Source organism: Marmota monax, unplaced genomic scaffold (assembly GCF_021218885.2).
Source record: "Marmota monax isolate L192 unplaced genomic scaffold, Marmota_monax_Labrador192_F-V1.1 WCK01_AAM20220418_F8-fsc00022, whole genome shotgun sequence".
NCBI classification, from domain to species: Eukaryota; Metazoa; Chordata; class Mammalia; order Rodentia; family Sciuridae; genus Marmota; species Marmota monax.
Window position 1 is genome coordinate 21,658,979 of NW_026695215.1, and position 19,233 is coordinate 21,678,211.

At 41.7% G+C, this 19,233-nt stretch overlaps 1 protein-coding gene across 2 annotated transcripts in view; it reads right to left on the minus strand.

Moving 5' to 3' along the window:
• LOC124084375 (inhibitor of carbonic anhydrase) overlaps window positions 1–18,895 on the minus strand; it is a 40,244-nt gene extending 21,349 nt beyond the window's left edge. The window contains exons 1-5 of one of the 2 annotated variants that reach the window (XM_046431601.2): window positions 18,753–18,895; window positions 7,376–7,548; window positions 3,274–3,382; window positions 1,795–1,956; window positions 511–655 (exon numbers count right to left, since the gene is read on the minus strand). In XM_046431601.2, coding sequence (XP_046287557.1) covers window positions 511–655; window positions 1,795–1,956; window positions 3,274–3,382; window positions 7,376–7,548; window positions 18,753–18,795 — 632 coding nt within the window. In that variant the 5' untranslated portion in view covers window positions 18,796–18,895. Of the gene's footprint in view, window positions 1–510; window positions 659–1,794; window positions 1,957–3,273; window positions 3,383–7,375; window positions 7,549–18,752 lie in introns of both variants that reach the window. The other variant, XM_046431600.2, reaches the window with a different exon arrangement.
• Between the last annotated feature and the right edge of the window lie 338 nt (window positions 18,896–19,233).

Sequence of the window (19,233 nt, forward strand, 5' to 3'; positions counted from 1 at the left end):
GGAGGGAGGGAAGGTGTGAAAAAGGACTCTTGCCTTCCTCTTAGAAAGCCACCGAAAGTGGCAGGGTGTTTGTTTGTTTGTTTGTTTTGTTTGTTTTTAATAAAAGCTTAGAGCTTTTCACATGAAGCATAAAAACACTGGGTAGCCTTGGACTTCAGCCAGTTTCCCCTGGTTTTGAGCAGTAGCATAGATCAAGGAGTGGTCTCCGCAGAGACTGAGGAATTGGCACAAGTCCCAGCACAGGAAGGTGCCGAGCAGATGATGTGAGATGGGACACCCTGGCCTTTGGCCCTGGCCCTGGAGAGTCACTATGGGCAGGTTCCAGGTTCTGAGGAGACCTGAACATCCCCCAGGCAAAAGAGGGTTGGGAGCCCACCATAGGCCATGAGAGACACTCAGGACCCTGACTGTCACATTGATGCTCTAGGTCCCTGGGACAGGCTCTGTCCACTTTTAGTGCCTTTGTCCCGCCGACATCACAGGGAGGGGGAGTAAGGGGATCTTACTCACTTGAAGGCACCCGAGTACCCAAAGTATGGCTCATGAGAGGAGCAGGCACACTTGTCTGTCCCTTTTCCCACACACAGTTGACAAAGGCTGGGGAACAACTTCCCATCTGCACAGGGGACACAGCTGCTGGAGAAGAACCTGGCCGCTGCTGCCAAACACAGACACACAGGCCACAGGGCATGAGCGGCTGGGCCTCCAGGTTGTCCCGACCCGAGAGCCCGTGAATCTGCCCACGCTTCCCAGGACTGTCCTGAGGAAGCGGGTGTGCACAGGCTAGCAGGGTGCAGTCCTGCCAGTGGTGACTGATAATGCCCACACCAGGGTGAGTGGATGGCCCAGGGTCCCTGTGCCCTTGGGCACCACACTCAAGTGTAGCTCAGTGCTCAAGCCTATGAAAATGTTCTCCAGATTGTCCCCTGCACAGTGTAAGAGCTGGTGACCTTCACTACACCAACATATAGCCCAGTGCCAATGGCATCTGGTAACTCACCAACATAGAGGCTCTAAGGGGTCAGGCAGGACCTTGTAGGTCAGGGAGTCCCCAATCAGCCCTTCCATACCTCAAGACATAGTAAGTCCCACCGCCCCGCCTATATGCAGAAGCTGTGGTGGTTTTAGGGGATCCTTCTTCCTGCAGAGAGTTGAGCTATCTTGAGGTGAGGGGTGAGGAGCATGCTAACAGCCACTGCCTAACTGCCATACAGATGTCCACTAGCAACTGTCACTGAAGCATCTGTCACTTTGCCCAAGAAATGGCAAAACATGACTAGATCTGTGGTCCAGGCTGCAACACTTCATCAGATCCCTGCAGCCACTTGTCCCTGTCACAGTCACAGTGACTATAGAGGTTGGAAGAACTCCAAAAGACACTTTTTCAGAGTGCAGGACTCGGCCATCATCTTTAAAGACCAAAAAGGTATCCGACACTCACCTGAGCTCATCATAACTGAACAAGAAGCCTGGGCCCATCCAATCATCCTCCTCACCTGTCTCAAGCCCTCACCCAAGGTACAGAGCTGAGTGCCAGTGTGTGGCTGAAATCCCCAGCAAACCTTCCTGGGAAGCTGGGGGAGGCAGGGAGGTGGCATTTCCACCAAGCTGCCAGGATTCCCAGGAAGGCAGAACTGACAGGAGCACTTTTGCTAAGAGAAGACTCAGCTGCCAACGAGCTGGAGACCATGAAACTCATACACACTTGACAGTGACTGTGTGATCTCAGCATGACTCATCTGGGCAAATGGTACAGGAGCCCTACCTGGAGGTATCCAGCCCTCGCTGGCTTACCTGTTTCAAGAGAGCCAGAAGGAAGCAGCATGCTGACGGGGATGTTCCACCCCGAGGACCAGCCCAGGCCTGTGTGGCAGGACTTCTTGCCTTGGAGCTGGTTCAGATGGAAGCCGGTGCCCTTTTTCACCAGGGCGACAGCGTAATAGTAGGTTTGTGGATCTGCAAAGGATCAGAAAGAAACAAGGGCCAAAGGACGTTGCCACATCATCACTACTAATCTTCCAGAGTGCGTGCAATGCAGAATTGGAAGGATTCTAGGACCTGCGCCATCCCCTGATAAGCAGAGAGAAAAGGAAATGAAAAAACAAACAACCAAAAAAAAAAAAACCCTTAACTGACAAGAGAGAGAAACCCGAACATTTTCAAAGCAATAAACACTACAGGTGTTCCCTGACATTATTATAAGACTTCTATTTTTTTTATTATATTATTATTAATTATTGTATTGGACTTCTAATTTTTTTTTAAACTTTATGATGGTGCAAAGAGGTATAGTCAGTAGAAACCACTCTCTGAAATTTGAGTTTAATCTTTTCACAGACTAGTGATGTGCCCTGTGATCCTCTCTCTTAACTCTGAGCAGTAGCAATGGGCCACAGCTCCCAGTCAGCCATCCTGGGGAGAATCAACCCATACTCTCCAGCCCACCGTATTGGTAAGCTATGATGTTTGGTGGATCGGTGTATTGAATGCATTTTTGTCTTACAGTATTCTTGATTTACATGGTTTGTCAGGACATAAGCCCGTCATAAGTTGAGGAGCACCTGTAGTTCTTTTCCTGCCCGTGCCTCTAAGCCTTGGGGACAGGAAACTTGAAGTCCCCAGTTATTGCAGAGCCTGCTCGTGTTTTGTTCTCAGGGACAGTGTCAGCTCCCAGCCCCGATGATGTCACTACTTCTCTGCAAGGGGTTTTCTTCCTTCTCTGTTTCTCTGTCTACAGCTCAAAGGTAAAGGAGAGAGAGGAAGGATGCAGGGGTTCCCAAAAATAAACCAGGTCCCTGCAATTCAGAGTCAGATTGAGGTGAGCTGTGCACATACACACTAACGGCACTAAGGGACAGGTATGAGAAAGAGGCAAAGCCCATTCCTAAACTCCCCCAGCACTTGTCCTCATGTGTGTTCTGTAGCCCCAGTAGGAGACAGCAGAAGCAGCCAGATTCTCACCCATCACCAAAGATGGCTTCCTATTGGTACAGACTCCTTGGTGGGTGATGGATGCTAGACAGCACCCTCCTCTCAGGCTAAAGCACTCCACAGCTTGAAGCACCAATGACATCTCCATGTTAGGATGCATAAAGCTTGCAGTTGCCAGGGGTAACCAATCTACCAGCCCTTGAGGGTTAGTATCAGTGACAGCCTCCTTCAAGCCAAAGAGTTCCAGCAACTTTCTTCCCATTACTATTACAATGACGAAGTTCCTGCCTCCCCTGATGGCTTCGGTGTCCCACCAGACCTGGGTCCCCAGGGAGAACATACCATCTTTTGGCCCATAGAATTCCTCCACGATGGGTTTCAGGTTGTAAGGGGCCAGGCCTGCCTCAAACACCAAACCTCCATCTATCATCACTGCATCGGCTTCGTTTGCCTGAAAGGGAAGAGATCAGACCATGAATGACACCTGTCACCTCTGAGGAAGACTTTCCTCCCCCTCTGCCAAGGATGATCGCTCTGTAGATCGTTACATGGCTCAAACCTCCTGCACCTCCCTCCTGTCTATACTCAAATGTCACCTTCTCATTGAGGCTGTCCCTGACTGCATTCTCAAAGCCACTACCTGGGATGCTGTCTAACATCTGCATGTGTTCAGTAAAGGTGCAATTGTTAAGAATATTGTGATCTGCAGTTGTTTAAATCCACAAATGTAGAACGTGTGGACACGGAGGATGACGGCATTGTTTCTATATATTTCCCTTCTTTTTCCAATCTCATTTTTTCCTTATAAATATTTTACAATAGGTATTCATACAGATATAGATATACATATACACGTACATATTTGTGTATGTGAGCATATAAAGCGAGGACACTATTAGATGGCATGTATTCGAGACCAATTAACTTAACAAAGAATGAATTTAGCATAAAAGGTAAAAGAACAAGAAGGTCACTGAGCCTTGTGAATGCCAAGATCTGAAGCAGCAAGAACTGACATGGGTTTCAATCTATCCCAGTGGGCTGCACCTCATGACTGTGGATTCTAGGTTGTTCTTGCTTTTTCTCGCCTTATATACATTTTCCTTTCTCAAGTATTTCTTCTTCAAGTTCCAATATCAGAGGCAAAAAGATAACAATATTCTTAAAGAGAATGCTTCACCAGCCCCCACAATGACACAAGGGCAAATTCCTATCCCAAATCCATCTCTGTCTCTATCTTTGTCTCTCCGATCACGTGTCACAGATGTTTATATTGTAACAATGTTGCAGATCTCTCATGTATTATTTTTCCAGAAATATTTCTCTGTTTATTATCTTAAATGTAATGAGACCACAACTTCAGGCTATTTTTCCCCAATTAGTGACTGTTGGTATTTGAAAATAATATTACTTATGATATATTTATTTTTTATCAAACTCATTTAGTCATTAATAAATAATTATAACAGCATTTCTCTCAATTCCACTGTCATTTCTAAATCCTGTACATGCACATATAAATATGAACATATGCATGAATTAAAAATTCATATGCACCTTATGATTCTTACTAAATATTTCCAAATGGTTTTCCAGAAATGAAAAAAATAACTTATAATGCCAATAGAAATTTATGACTTATAATGCCAATTGCAATGCATATCAATTTCACTGAAAACCTATCAGTGAAAGATATTATCATTTAAGAAATATTATTACATTACTAGATATAAAGTGTTACTATAAGAATGGTTTTATTTACATTTCTTTGATTATTAAGAAAGATGAACACTTTCCCTCATTGTTTATATTGTTTAGTATAATTTTTTTCTGTGAGTGGTTTGTTTATTGCTTATTATTCTTAAGTGTTCTCATAAATTTAAATGACATCTTTGTATAGTTTTTACAGTACAGTATGCTGATGTGATTATTTTTTGCATGCTAAGGCTTTTAAAAATATTTCTTAGTCGAGCTTCAAAATTTTTAATTTCCAAATTTTCTGCTTTTGTCCCATGTCTAATCATATCTGTTTCTTTTAGTCAAATTGAATGAAACTGGTTTATTTAGTGAATGGATTAAGGCTCTCACTCTTTCTGTTTGTTTGTTTGTTTAATGTCTACCCAGTTGTCCAACTAAAGAATCATTTCTCAACCATTTGTTTGAAAAGTTTGCCTTATCATACGTAACTAGTTAAGTCTACATGTACTCTTGCTTAAATTTATTAAGTCTAGGTCACTGATGTCCTAATGCTGACCTTTTTTATACTTTGTATCTTTATCATATCATATAGATAGTTAAATAGGTAGAAAGTTAGGAATATGTCAGTGTTGTTCTCTTCCAGGTCTTCAAGATCTCTGCCAGTAACCTGTTCTTTTTTGGGAGGAGGGGAAGGCAGTACCAGGAATTGAACAGGGGCACTTAACCACTGAGCAACATCCCCAGCCCTATTTTGTATTTTATTTAGAGACAGGGTCTCTCTCAGTTGCTTAGCGCCTCACTTTTGCTGAGACTGGCTTTGAACTTTTGATCCTCCTGCCTCAGCCTCCCAAGCTGCTGGGATTATAGACATGCACCATTGAGCCCTGCTAATTTATAATGCTTTTATTTAAATACAACATCCTTTTAGGAAGGGCTCAGCTATTCCTCTGTCACTTTTATTTCTCAAGGCATGTTGTAATCTCATCCACATTCTCGTCTTGAAGAATTTATAATTACTTTAGTGATTTCTTTGAAAAGACTGTATTTGGGGATGGAATCATAGTTCAATGGTAGAAACGCTTACCTAGCATGTGTGAGGCTCTGGGTTCAATCCCCAGCACCACCAGGAAAAATTAAAAAAGAGGAAAAAGAAAAAATAATTAAGCTAAAATGTATTTTGATGAAAATAATAGTAAAGTTGTGCATTAACTTTGAGAGGATATACAAGTATATGATATTTAATCTTTCTACCTGGGAATATGGCATTTTAGTTCATTTATTAAAAGGTATCAGTCTCTTGTTATAGACTTTCATATTATAACAATTTTGCAGATCTTTTCTATTTTAAATTTCCAAAAATATTTTCTGTTTATTATTTTAAAAATAATGAGCCCAGGGGCTGGGGATGTGGCTCAAACGGTAGCGCGCTCGCCTGGCATGCGTGGGGCGCTGGGTTCGATCCTCAGCATAAAAATAAAATAAAGATGTTGTGTCCACTGAAAACTAAAAATAAATATTAAAAAATTCTCTCTCTCTTTAAAAAAAATAATAATAAACCCATATTTTCAAGCTGTTTTTCCCCAACTAATGACTATTGGTATATGAAAATGACATTACTGTGACATATTTCTCTTTTACCAAACTACTTTGTTCATTAAAAAAAATGTAGCAGCGTTTCTCTTGATTCTATTGTACTTTCCAGGCATGAAATCATTTGAAAATACTGACATTTTTGTTTGTTTCCATCTTACATGTATTTATCTTATTGCATCACCAAGGAAATTTCAAAAACAATGTCAAGTAATAACAGTGACACTATAGTACAACCACTCTGGAAATCAGTATGGAGGTTCCTCGAAAGACTAGGTATGAAACCACTACATGACCCAGCTAGCCTACTCCTTGGTGTTTATCCCAAGGAACTATAGCATACTATAGCAATATGTGCATTCCCGCATTTATAACAGTGCAATTTACAATAGCTAAACTAGGGAACTGGCTTAGGTGTCCATCAACAGAGGAATGGATAAAGAAAATGTGGTATATATGCACCATGGAGCTTTACTCAGCCATAGAGAAGAACAAAACTATGACATCTGCAGAAAAATGGATAGAACTGGAGAACATTATGTTAATAAAAATAAACCAGACTCGGAAAGCCAAGGGTTGTGTTTTCTCCTCTACGTGGAAGCTAGAGAGAAAAAAAGGGGAAAATCTCATGAAAATCGAGTAGACCAGTAAAGCAGAACATATGGACCGGGGAGGAGAAGAGGTAAAGAGAAGGTACTGGGGAATGAAACTGACCTAAATATATTACATGTGTGTATGAATGAATCACAATGAATCCTACTATTATGTATAATTATAAAGTATCCATCTAAAAAATAATAGTGACACTGGACCTTTTTGCTTATTTCTTATTTCTGAGTTTTTGTTTGTTTTTGTTTTGTTTGGGGCAGTGCCAGGGATGGAAACCAGAGCCTTACACATGCTTGGCAAGGGCTCGTTCCTGAGTTACATCCCCAGCCCAATCCTGAGTCCTTATAGAGTCTCTCTAGTTCAATGCTGGCTTTGCTCACCATAGATATCTCACTAACACTGAATCCTTCTCTGTTGTTGGTTTAATTACGATTATGGTTTCTACTATTCATGAATGTTGAACAGCAGCATTTTCCTCTATAATAATAAGTGGAGAAAAACCAAGTATGGACTTTCTTCTGCTCTCCTTTGGGCAGCAGTGACTCACCACGATGGCCCTGATGCACTCAAGGTAAGAAGTTCTCTTCACGCAGGTGACAAGGGGACCATCTGCTTGAAAGACTTTCTTTACATTGTCGCGGAAACTGGAACACTTAGTGTCCTCCTGATCCGACACGGTGCACCATCTTACAGTTTTTTCAGGAACAGCCACACACAGCCCTAAGGTAAAGAGAAGTAAGGGGACCACAGCATCACTTTCCTCTGCTGGCAGAAGTCAAAGACAAGATCCAAGTTAGTTGGATGGGATACACACAAATTGGACTGGCAGCCTGGCTCATGTGAATTCATAGGGCCCATATCTCTGCTTCTGTCCTGTCTCTTGGATTAAAAAAAAAAAAAAAAAAAAAAAAAGCCAAAACCCATCCCCCAAACGCTAAACAAAATTAGCATTATAAGACGGTATTTCCTCATCCCCATATGTCCCAAAGTATTGAAAACAAAGACTCAAACACCATACTAGGGTTTTCAGACAGCACTAAAAGGTAAACAACCCAAATGTGCCATCAATGAATGATTAGATAAACAAAACGTGGTTTGTCCACATAATGAAATATTATTCTGTCACAAAAGATTGAAACAGTGCTACAATTTTTTGGTTTAATAAAAACCAAAAAAATAGTTTACAATTTTTCTCTTTTTATTTTGCAATAGTGTTAAGGATTAAACCCAGGGCCTGATGCATGCTAGGCAAGCAATCTATTGCTGAGTCACAGTGAACTTCAAGAACATTACGTTAAGTGAGCCAGGTGCAGTGTTACACACCTGAAATCCCAAGGACTCCCAGAGCTGAGGCAGGAGGATTGACAGTTCAAAGCCAGCCTCAGCAAAAGCAAGGTGCTAAGCAGCTTAGTGAGACCCTGTCTCTAAATAAAATACCAAATAGGGCTGAGTTCAAACCCTGGTACCCACCCACCCAACACCTCCCCCCCAAAAAAAAGAAAGAGAGAAAGAAACTTCTTGCCTCTGGATAGAAACCTTGGACCTGGTAATTTAGTTTTAAACTTAATGTTGGCTGTTGTAACCTTACATGGCAGTAATTGCAGGGTCATTAGAACCAGTGCTTATTTATCATTTGTACTTTAAGCTGTAATGAAGAGCATTACAAAGGCAAAATGCTGTTTATAAATCTGTAGTATTTGTACACAACCTTATTTTCTTTTATTTTAGATACACCTTTATTTTAAATGAACTCTAGAGAACAAAAGATACAATAAGAACAGTGAGCTCTTTGGTTGGTTGGTTTGTTGCTGAGGATTGAACCCATGGCCTTGGGCATGCTAGGCAAGCACTCTGCCACTGAGCTAAATCCCCAACTCCTACTTTTGTTTTTATGAGCCCCTAGATGTCAGGCACTGTGCAAGTATTTTACCATCTTCTAATGTTCACAATTGTTTCTGCCATTTAAGTGTTTTCCCTGTTTTAGAGACGAGAAATAACAAATGCTGAGAGATGAGAGATGCCCAATTACCTAAAACAGAATCCCATGCCAAAGATAGGGAGGGATAAATGGAGACCCTCAAAATGATTGGAAAAATCTTCAAAAGTAGCAACCAAGGTAAGAGCAAGATAGGGAATGGAACTGTACAGGCCGTGTGCCCTTGTGCAGAATATCAAGATGGGGCCTTTTTTGAAAGTACGGTTACCATTGTGTTTATGTTTTTTAAAAAATGAGGAAAAGATTAAAACAGATACTTCACAAAGAAGTAAAAGAAATGGCCACGGTTATATTTTGGATATGAGGTGTCCTCCAAAGCTCCTGTGTTAATGCAGGAATATTCATTATTGAATAGTCTATTCAATAATGATTGGATTACAAGAGGTGTAACCTAATCAGTCCATCCTAGTTTGAGTGGACTGACTGGGTGGTGACTCTAGGCAGGTGGGGCATGGCTGGAGGGGTGGGTCACTGAGGGCATACCTTAGAAGGGTGCATCTTCCCTTCGGCCCCTCCCTTTCTCTGTTACCAGCTGCCATGAGCCGGGCAACTCTCCTCTGCCATCCCCTCTGCCATGACGCTCTGCCTCACCTTGGACCCTAAGTAATGTAGCGGACCAACCATGGACTGAACCTCTGAAACTGTGAACCCAAAATAAACTTTTCTTCCTCTAAGTTGTTCTTGTCAGCTATTTTAGTCACAGTGACAAAAAGCTGACTAACACAGACACTAAGAACATGAAAAGATGCTCAACATCATTAGTCATCAGAGAACTCAAACTTGAAATCACAGTGAGATCCCACCATATACAATTAGACCGGTTAACTACGAAAAGATCGATACCACCAAGTGTTAGCAAGATGGGGAACAATGAACTTCTCATGTATCACTGATGTGAATGTTAAAGTGAAACACTACTTAAAAAGTTTAACTTACTTATTTTACTTAACAGGGTGAAGGACAGAACCCAGGGCTTTGAACATGCCAGGCAAGCCCTCTACCACTAAACTACACCGCCAGCTCCTAAGTGTAGCATTTTCTTAACAAGTGAACATAAATTTGTAAAGGAACCCTCTTTAAAATTAAAAGATTTAAAAGAAGCTCTCAGTCTCTACTTTTTAAGGAAGTTTGGGAGCCTATACTTTATTTTTTTTTCCTTGCCAAGCTCCATCTCATGCTGAGAATGTAAACTGCCCCAATATCCCAATGTTAACGAACCTCAAGAAGTGATTTACAGCCAGGCGTGGTGGCACATGCCTATAATCCCAGCAGCTCAGGAGGCTGAGGCAGGAGGATTGTGAGTTCAAAGCTAGTCTCAGAAACTTAGCAAGGCCCTAAGCAACTCAGGAAGACCCCCATCTATAAATAAAACATACAAAGGGCTGGGGATGTGGCTTAGTGACTGAATGCCCCTGGATTCAGTCCCCCGTACCCACCCCCCTCAAAAGAAAATTGGATTTACAAATACACTATGTGTATTTCTTGGTTTTTGTTCTCAATCATAAGATTCTGATGCTACTTTTTCTTCGCCAATGGATTTCTCTTAATCCTGAAGTGGGTGAGAACTGAGTCCAGCCTGTTGGGACCCCCACAGTCAAGCCTTGGGCCAAAGGCCCAGGAAACACAATTAGCTCCCCAGATGTGACAGCGCCCTCTGGTGGCATCTCTTAGATAAGATTTCTCAGAGCTTCACCTGTGGGCAGTCAGCCCTGGATGAAAGAAGCAATTCCTTATGAATATCTAGGTTTTCGGGGGGTGGGGATAGGGATGAATTTCTTTCTCTTTTGGGCCAGTGATGACTGTCCTCCCCACTTTTTGGTGACATATAGAAATGAATTTTTCAGACAGTGCATGTTGGGCCTGGTCCTTTTCTTGTCATTTGAGCCAACTGGGGGTTCTTTGGACCATCTGAGGCTTTGGCCCTTAGTGGACAAGTCTTGATTTTGAAAAATTGTGATGTTAATTTTCAGGGGAGGGGCATAACACATATGAGAAAAAACAAGATATTTGGAGATTTCTTTTAGTGATTCACATGGAAATGGAAAGTGCTGATTCTATCGGAAGCCCCCTGGGGAGAATTTCAGCTGACTGGTATCTAAAAGCTGCACTCTACACCAGTTTTATATTCTCTTTTATCTTTCAGCTTGGTTGTTGGCTTAATAGAAGCTAAAGAAGTTTGATGGCTGGCAGCAACTGTCCTTTTGGGAATGTACTTATAGGACAGTCCCCAGACTCTGAAGATGAGATTCCCTCTTGGTGACTCTAGATGACTAGGACCTTGATGGAGGTGTCAGGCCACTGTCCTATGACATGCAGCAGTCTCAGGATTCCATTTCAAAACATACCCTGTTCCTAGGTTTAAAGGAAGTCTAACAACTCATCTAGGAGGTTTGTACATAATGGGTAGTCACCCTGCACCTTGAGCATCCCCACACCCTTAGTGTTGAGGGCTTTCCAGAAGATAGCTGGTCCACCAGTGACACTCTGGGAAGGAATCCTTGTAAACATCACATTTGGAGGGGTGGGGGTGGGGGACACCAGGGATTGAACTCAGGGGCACTCAAACACGGAGCCATATCCTCAGCTGTATTTTGTATTTTATTTAGAGACAGGGTCTCACTGAGTTGCTTAGTGCCTCACTTTTGCTAAGGCTGGCTTTGAACTTGCAATCCTCCTGCCTTAGCCTCCAGAGCCACTGGGATTACAGGCATGATATATATATATATATATATATATATATATATATATATATATATATATATATACATATCATACATATATATCGTACATATATATCATACATACATACATATATATATATATATAGAGAGAGAGAGAGAGTAAATGGACACAATACCTTTATTGATTGATTGATTGAAATTTTAGATTGATTGATTTTTATGTGGTTCTGAGGAGGATCTAACCCAGTGCCTCACACATGTTAGACAAGCACTCAACCACTGAGCCACAGCTCCTGTCCAAATAGCACGTTTGGTTGACCCCCAAAACACCTCCCAAGCACTGGTTCTTACTCCAATCACCAGATAACCCTCTAACCAAATGAGTCCTAAAAACAGCACTGGACAAAGTTTAGTTAAAACACACCAAAGTAAACTGCCCCCAATGTATATCTAGAAATAACTTTGAATAAGATACCAATGGCCACTTCATTTTTGGCAGGAATTTCTTTTCTTTTTTTTAGCTCATGTTTTTTTTTTTTCCCCCTGATGAATTCACTTTTGGTTCTGTGTGCTTAAACTAATATTGTTTTATTTTCTTTGGTGGGAGGTTTTTACTTTCCTTATCGATGTTGTTGTTTTGTCTTGTTTTCTGTGGCTGCCTTTACTAAGAAAACTGGTCATTCAAGATTACTTGGAGGATAATTATTTCAGCTAGTCCCAACTGGAATTGGGACATCAAAAAAATTAATGCTCAGACTTTTTTTTCCCCCAAGAAAGGTCAAAAGTTGTTCTTTTTTTTTTTTTTTAAGTCAAGCTATTGCCATTTAAAAATTTTGATTCAAGGATTACATTAGACCTGCAAATAAAAATCTTGAAGTTTAGCCACATAACCAACCAGGTGGCCTTGTTTCAGTGTGTCATAAATATAACTTAGATCTAACTGCTTATAAACCTGGCAAATTTATATTATAGTATTGCTTTGTCTTATGACTGAAATTTTAACATAAATAGATTTCCGACAAATGAGTTAATTTAAATTTGTTGGGAAGATAAAGACTGAGATGAGTTCATAGCTTCATATCTTGCCGGCTTGCTCAGCCAATTAGGATCACATTTTTCTCTCTTAGATGTTTAAGATGCGACACTGCTTTCTGTGTCTCAAATACAGCAACTCGTCAGGTTTCTCTTTTGTCAAAGAAATAGCTTAGAGTATTGACTCTGCTTGTCTGATATCTCAATTTTCATAATTTTAAAATAACCTAAAAATAAATGGGGTAAATATAAATTGGATAAATATTTATTAATACATATGATAGAGATAAAACGTTGGAGTCATTTTAAATCCTGGGTCAATTAAAATACGAGTATAGCAATGGCTAAGTATAAATTCAAGTACTCTTGTCTCCTTAAAAATCTACAAAAAGGTAGTGTACTGGAACCTACTAAGTGTGTTTCATAAATTGTTGGTGTATAGAACACTTTGTGTTGTACCACCAAGAGATTTCTGCTCCTTTAATAAGTTTGAGAACAATACTTCTAGAGGGCTAATAGACATGAACACTTTAAAGTACACTTTCATCTAGTATAGCCAATAATTTGGGGGGAAATGAGTTTTGAACTATAAAAAATTTTAGATGATTGAGGGTCATATTTGTTCATAATTTTAAAATGCCCTAAAGTCAATAATTTATAAAAGGGCAACTCATTCAATACTTAATTTGTAAAAAGAGCCACCATCTATTTAGGTAGTGGTCAGTTTTGGGGGAAGATCATTTTGTTTTTCTGTAAAGATGCACTAATGAAGACTATCTCAGGCAGAATTAATAGCTGAAATGTGCTCATTTAATGTGACCCTTGGACAGCAGTCATCAGAGAGACCAGAGAGGCTTGCCCGCTTCTCTGCAATATTGGGATCCTACTTGGAGGATAATTATTTCCCTATCTAGTCTCGCTTACATCAGATTCTTAGAAACGTAGTTTTTAAAATCACTTTTTGTCTTACAGCAGATACTTGAAAGACTCAGAACCAAAAATCTTGGGCTTTTCACATCCCACATATCTTGTGCTTTGAATGATGTGCAGTGCTTGCATCCACATATGGCTTCTGTAGTTTGTCTGGAGCAGGGACGTGAGTATGAACACACCATTGGTCAGCCAGGCACAGGCTGTGCACACCTGGAATCCCAGCTGCTTCTGTTGGGTTGGTTTAGCCAGAGTCTCCCTTACTCCTGATGTCACCTCTTACAAGATTACTGACTTAATTACTAAATTATTACCCAAAGACCCCCACACACACACACTCTCATCTTTGGCTAAAATTCCCACTTGCCCACACTGTGTTCAGTTGAGCCCAGAGTCTCCTCCAATGCAAAAATCCCATTGCCATAGTTGCTGGTGACTGCACCTGTCCTGTTGATCCTGAATAACGTCGGCTGTGCTGTGCTTTAATAAGTAGCACCTTTAACGAAGGTGAGTAAGGATCAGTAACACTGGGGCTCAAAGGTAGATACCTGTTGTTGGGGAGTAGATAAGGAAAAGTCTTAAGAATAAATAAACAGCAGGGCAGCCAGGTGCGGTGGTTCAGGCCTATAACCCTAGCAGTATGGGAGACTGAGGTGTGAGGATCACAAGTTCAAGGCCAGACTCAACAATTTAGTGAGGCCCTAAGCAATTTATGGAGATCCTGTCCAGAGAGATAGATACATACATAGATAGATGCATAGACCAATGGACTGAACAGATGGAAGGACTGGGGAAATGGCTCAGCAGGAGAACACTTCCCTAGCATGTGTGAGGCTCTGGGTTCAATCCTTACTACTGGGGGGGGGGGGGAATCATTCTACAAAAACTTGGGAATTCACAAATGAGGTTATACACTAAGGTTAGACATAAACTGAGTACTAAAGAAGTTTATAATAAAGTGTTGTTTAAAAAGAATTGTTTAAAACATTGTCAGAATTCTTTTTTGAGGGGGTTACCAAAGATTGAACTCAGGGGCACTCGACCACTGAGCCCCATCCCCAGCCCTATTTTGTATTTTATTAGAGACAGGGTCTCACTGAGTTGCTGAGGGCCGCATTTTTGCTGAGGCTGGCTTTGAACTCAAAATCATCCTGCCTCAGCCCCCAAGCCACTGGGATTACAGGCATGGGCCAACATTAGCAGAATTCTTAAGTTTAAGATATTTAATTTTATTTGATGTTTCTTTCCTTATCTTGGGCCTAAAATTAGGTTTCTGGGTAGCCTAAATTCATAATGGCCTAAGAATTACCAATCTGTTTTTGTTGTAAGCTGATCATATATCCGTGCGATACTTTCAGCATAGAATGACACAATATGAATTTCTATATTTATTTCTCCTTTTTAGTAAAAAAAGAAAAAAACGAATATGTTCAGGTTAGCAACAATCTATCCCTAAAATGTTATTATTTTTTTTTATTTGTTAATTTCTAGTACTGGGAATTGAAGCCAGGGGCACTTTACTACTAAGCTACATACCCAACCATTTTTTTTTTTTTTTTTTAATTTTGAGACAGAGTCTTGCTAAATTGCTGGGTCTGGCCTTGAACTTGCAATCCTCCTCCCTCAGCCTCAAACTAACTCACTGAGAATACAGGCACGAGTCACCACACCTGGCTAAAAAATGTTTTTAGATGAGAAAGAATTTTATATGAATAAAATGAGATTTTTCTCCTAAATTAAAATGACTAAATTGTTGCAAGATGAAAGCAGGAACAGAACTAAAGATCTAAGCAAATTACAGAATGTTTACAAAGGATAAATCATAAAGAGGAGATTTATATGCAATTAAGTTAATAATAAATAAGAAAAATTCTTTCTAGAGAAAATTATTTATATTTACATCAAAATTTAAAAAACCAATATAAAACCAGAATCCAAATGTTCATCAATAAGTGAATGGTCCACAAACTGTGGTAAAACCATACAATGGCATAGTACTCAGCAATAAAAAAGGAATGAACTATGACATATGCAATCACATGTATCAAAAATTGTTTTGGATTGCAAAATTATTATACTGAGTGGGGGAAAAAATAAACACAAAGGACCATGTACTATATGGTTCCATTTATGTGAAATCTTATAAGACACAACATTTATTATAATGGCAAAAAGTGGGAATGGCTGAGAAGGGGTGGGAGTGATTTGAAAGTGTTGAAATGTTCTTTATCTTGATTATGGTGGTAATTGCAATGGATTGTTATATTTGTCAAAATTCACTGAACTGAATATATACTTAAAATGGATGTATTTTCTTATATATAAAGCATATGACTTTATGAAATGACTTTTAGAAATGACTGAGGAGTGGTAATAGGGATTGAACCCAGGGCTCTTATTACTGAGCTACATCTCCAGTTCTTTTTACTTTTTTTGAGACAGGGTCTAAGTTGTTGAGACTGGCCTCAAACTTTGTAATCGTCTTACCTGGGTCTCCTAAGTCACTAGGATTATAGACATGTACCACTGCACTGACAGAAGTGATTTTTAAGCCAGTAATGGTGGCTCACACCTGTAATCCCAGCAGCTCAGGAGGCTGAGGCTGGAGGATTACAAGTTCAAAGCCAGCCTCAGTCATTTAGCAAGGCCCTAAACAATTTAGCGAGACCCTAACTCAAAATAAAGTATTAAAAAAAAAGGCTAGAAGAAAGCAATCAAGAACTTGAAGAGTGAACCTACAGAATGGGAGGAAATCTTTGCCACCAGCACCTCAGACAGAGCATTAACCTCCAGGACATATAAAGAACACACACACACACACACAATCAATCAATAAATGGGCAAAGGAACTGAACAGGCACTTCACAGAAGAAAAATTTGAGTGGTCAACAAATACATGAAAAAATGTTCAACATCTCTAGCAATTAGAGAAATGCAAATTGAAACTACACTGAGATTCCCTCTTATTCCAGATATAGTAACAATTATCAAGAATACAAGCACCAGGGCTGGGGCTATGGCTCAGCAGTAGAGCACTCGCCTAGCACATGTGAGGCATTGGGTTCCATCCTCAGCACCACACACAAAATAAAGGTTATTGTGTCCCCCCTATACCTAAAACAAATATTTTTAAAAGAAGAAGAATATAAGCAACAATAAATGTTGGCAAGGATGTGTGTGTGTGGGGGGGAGGGAATTTTCACTCATACATTGTTGGTGGGACTGCAAATTAGTGCAACCACTCTGCAAAGCTTTATAGAGATTCCTCAAAAAACTAGAAATGGAATCACCATTTGACCCTGTTATCCCACGCCTTCATGTATAACCAAAGGACTTAAAATCAGCTTACTACTGATAGATGCACCCACATCAATGTTTATAACAGCTCAATTTACAATAGCTAAGCTATTGAACCAATGTAGGTGCCCTTCAACAGATGAATGGGTAAAGGAAATGTGGTATATATACACAGTGGAATATTAATCAGCCATAAAAAAAGAATGGCTTTATGACTTCTGCTGGTGAATGGATGGATTTGGAGACTGTTGTGCTAAGTGAAATAAGCCAATCCCCCAAAACCAAAGGTTGGGTGTTCTCTCTGATATGTGGACACTAACTAACAATAAGGGAGGAGAGGGGAGAACAGCAGTTTGTTGGACTAGACAAAGGGGAAAGAAAAAGGGAGGGGAGATAGGATTAGGAAAGAGTACAAAAAGATTAAAGATTATAAATAAATAGAAAATCAATAGAGTAAAGGAAAGGAAAGAGAGAGGGAGGAGGTGAGGGAAAAAGGAAGAACTGGGGCTGAATTAGAGCAGATTATATTCCATGCTCTTATAATTATGTTAAGAAACTATAATATTGGGGCTGGGGATGTGGCTCAGTGGTAGAGCGCTTGCCTTACATGTGTGAGGCACTGGGTTCAATCCTCAGCACCACATATAAATAAATAAATAAAATAAAAGTCATCAAAACTAAAAAAATATTCTTTAAAAAAGAAACTATAATATTATATATAACTAAAATGAACCAATAAAAATTAAAAAAAAAAATCTAATGGCTGGGGATGTGGCTCGGTGGTTAAACTCCCCTGGGTTCAATCCCTGATACCAAAACAAAGAATTAAAAGAAAAAGAAGAAATTATTTTTAAAGGAAAGAGAAAGAAAACCTGGGTAAGCCAGCAAAGGGTGGCTGGAGTCCAGGAACCCAGGAGGGTCATTAACAGCACCCTACCCCTCGCTATCTGATCATTGAAAGAAAGGTCAATTAGCCACTGCAAAGAAGAAGTCTTCAGACTGAAAAGAAAGTTGCTGGTGGCCACCTGCTCACTAGGTAGAGGAAGCTCTTGAGCCCCAAAGGCAGGCCATAGGCCTCTCCCCTCAGTCTTTTCTGTTTAAGCCACTTGGATTGCTTCTTGGTCATTTGCCACAAAGGACAACGTCATCCTGTTGAACTGGAAAGCTGGGCTTTGAGGAAGATACATCCCAGGCTCCTTCCTGACCCAGTGGCCCTGCGGGGATGGAGCCCAGAGGGACGTCTCTCATCTCCCATTTGTAAACACAGCGAGTTGGGGAATTGAACTTTTGGTCAGTGCCTGGCATTGCCAGGAGAGGAGTCAGAGGAAGGACAAATGCCACAGGCCCTGCTCAGGAGCGGTACCCAGCTGAGTCACCTCGTTGGCTACCTTTCCAGCCTGCCCGGTCCCAGCCAGAGCTGAGCTCCCTGTGTGACCTCATGTGGCCAGTTCAGGGCCAGGGAGGGGTCCGCACACCACCTGCCCTTCCCTTGCTCTGCCCGGCCCGGGTCACCCCTCCCCCAAGTCAGATGCCCTAACCAGAAACTTACTGATGACAGCCTGAGACCGGACAGGACTCCCGGAGGCCAGAAGCTGCAGTTGTTGAGCCCCAAGGGCTCTCACCTGAGGCTCTTCCTTACAGTTAGTCGCCCAGCCAAGGGCCCTGGAAGAGCCCTCCCTCCTCCCTCTGGCATTTCTGTGCAGGGTTTTCACCTATGCCTGGACCTCTACCTGCCTCCAGACACCCTTTTCGCATTTTCACAACTCTGTGTTGTGAAAGCACAATGTTTACCAGCACAGAGAGGTCAGCCCAGAGTCACACAGCAGTGAGAGAGGCAGCTGGATTCATTCAAGAGTGATATCTTTCTCCCCCTTTGGCCCACAGGCTGTAGGATCCCGCTGTAGCTGACCCTTGCTGTCTGTCACCCGGTCCCCTCCGCAGACCACCCTCAGAGCAGGCCCCTCCTCTGGTTCCCGGTGCGCACTCACCCAGGGCCCCCGCGCACAGCAGGGCGCAGATAGTGAGCCTCATTCTCCGCTGCGGGCGCGCGACACGGTCTGGCACCCCGAGCCTGGGTCCTGCACCCCGAGCCTGGGTCCTGCCTGCTCTACCAGCCCAGGAGCCGGGTGGATCCGCCTACTCCGAAAGGTTGGGCACAGGGCCATCGCCACTCCCTCCTTCCTCCCCCGCGGCAGCGGCCCAGCAGCCTGTCCCACCCTTATCTAGCAGTTCCTAAAGGTCTCAAAAGCCACGGACTCCTAGAGGCTGGGGGACATCCTCAGGTGGCCCCTTCCTTCAGGAAAGCGTGCCCACATATACACAACGTTTCGCACACATTTTTTGGGAATTCTCAGACTCACAAAGCGTCCACGTAGACCACTCCAAGGTCCTCCTGGAAGCGTCCCTAAATGGCACTGCCCCTGCATCCCTCTTGTGCTGAGAGGCCAAAGCCAGGTGGAGCGCAGACCC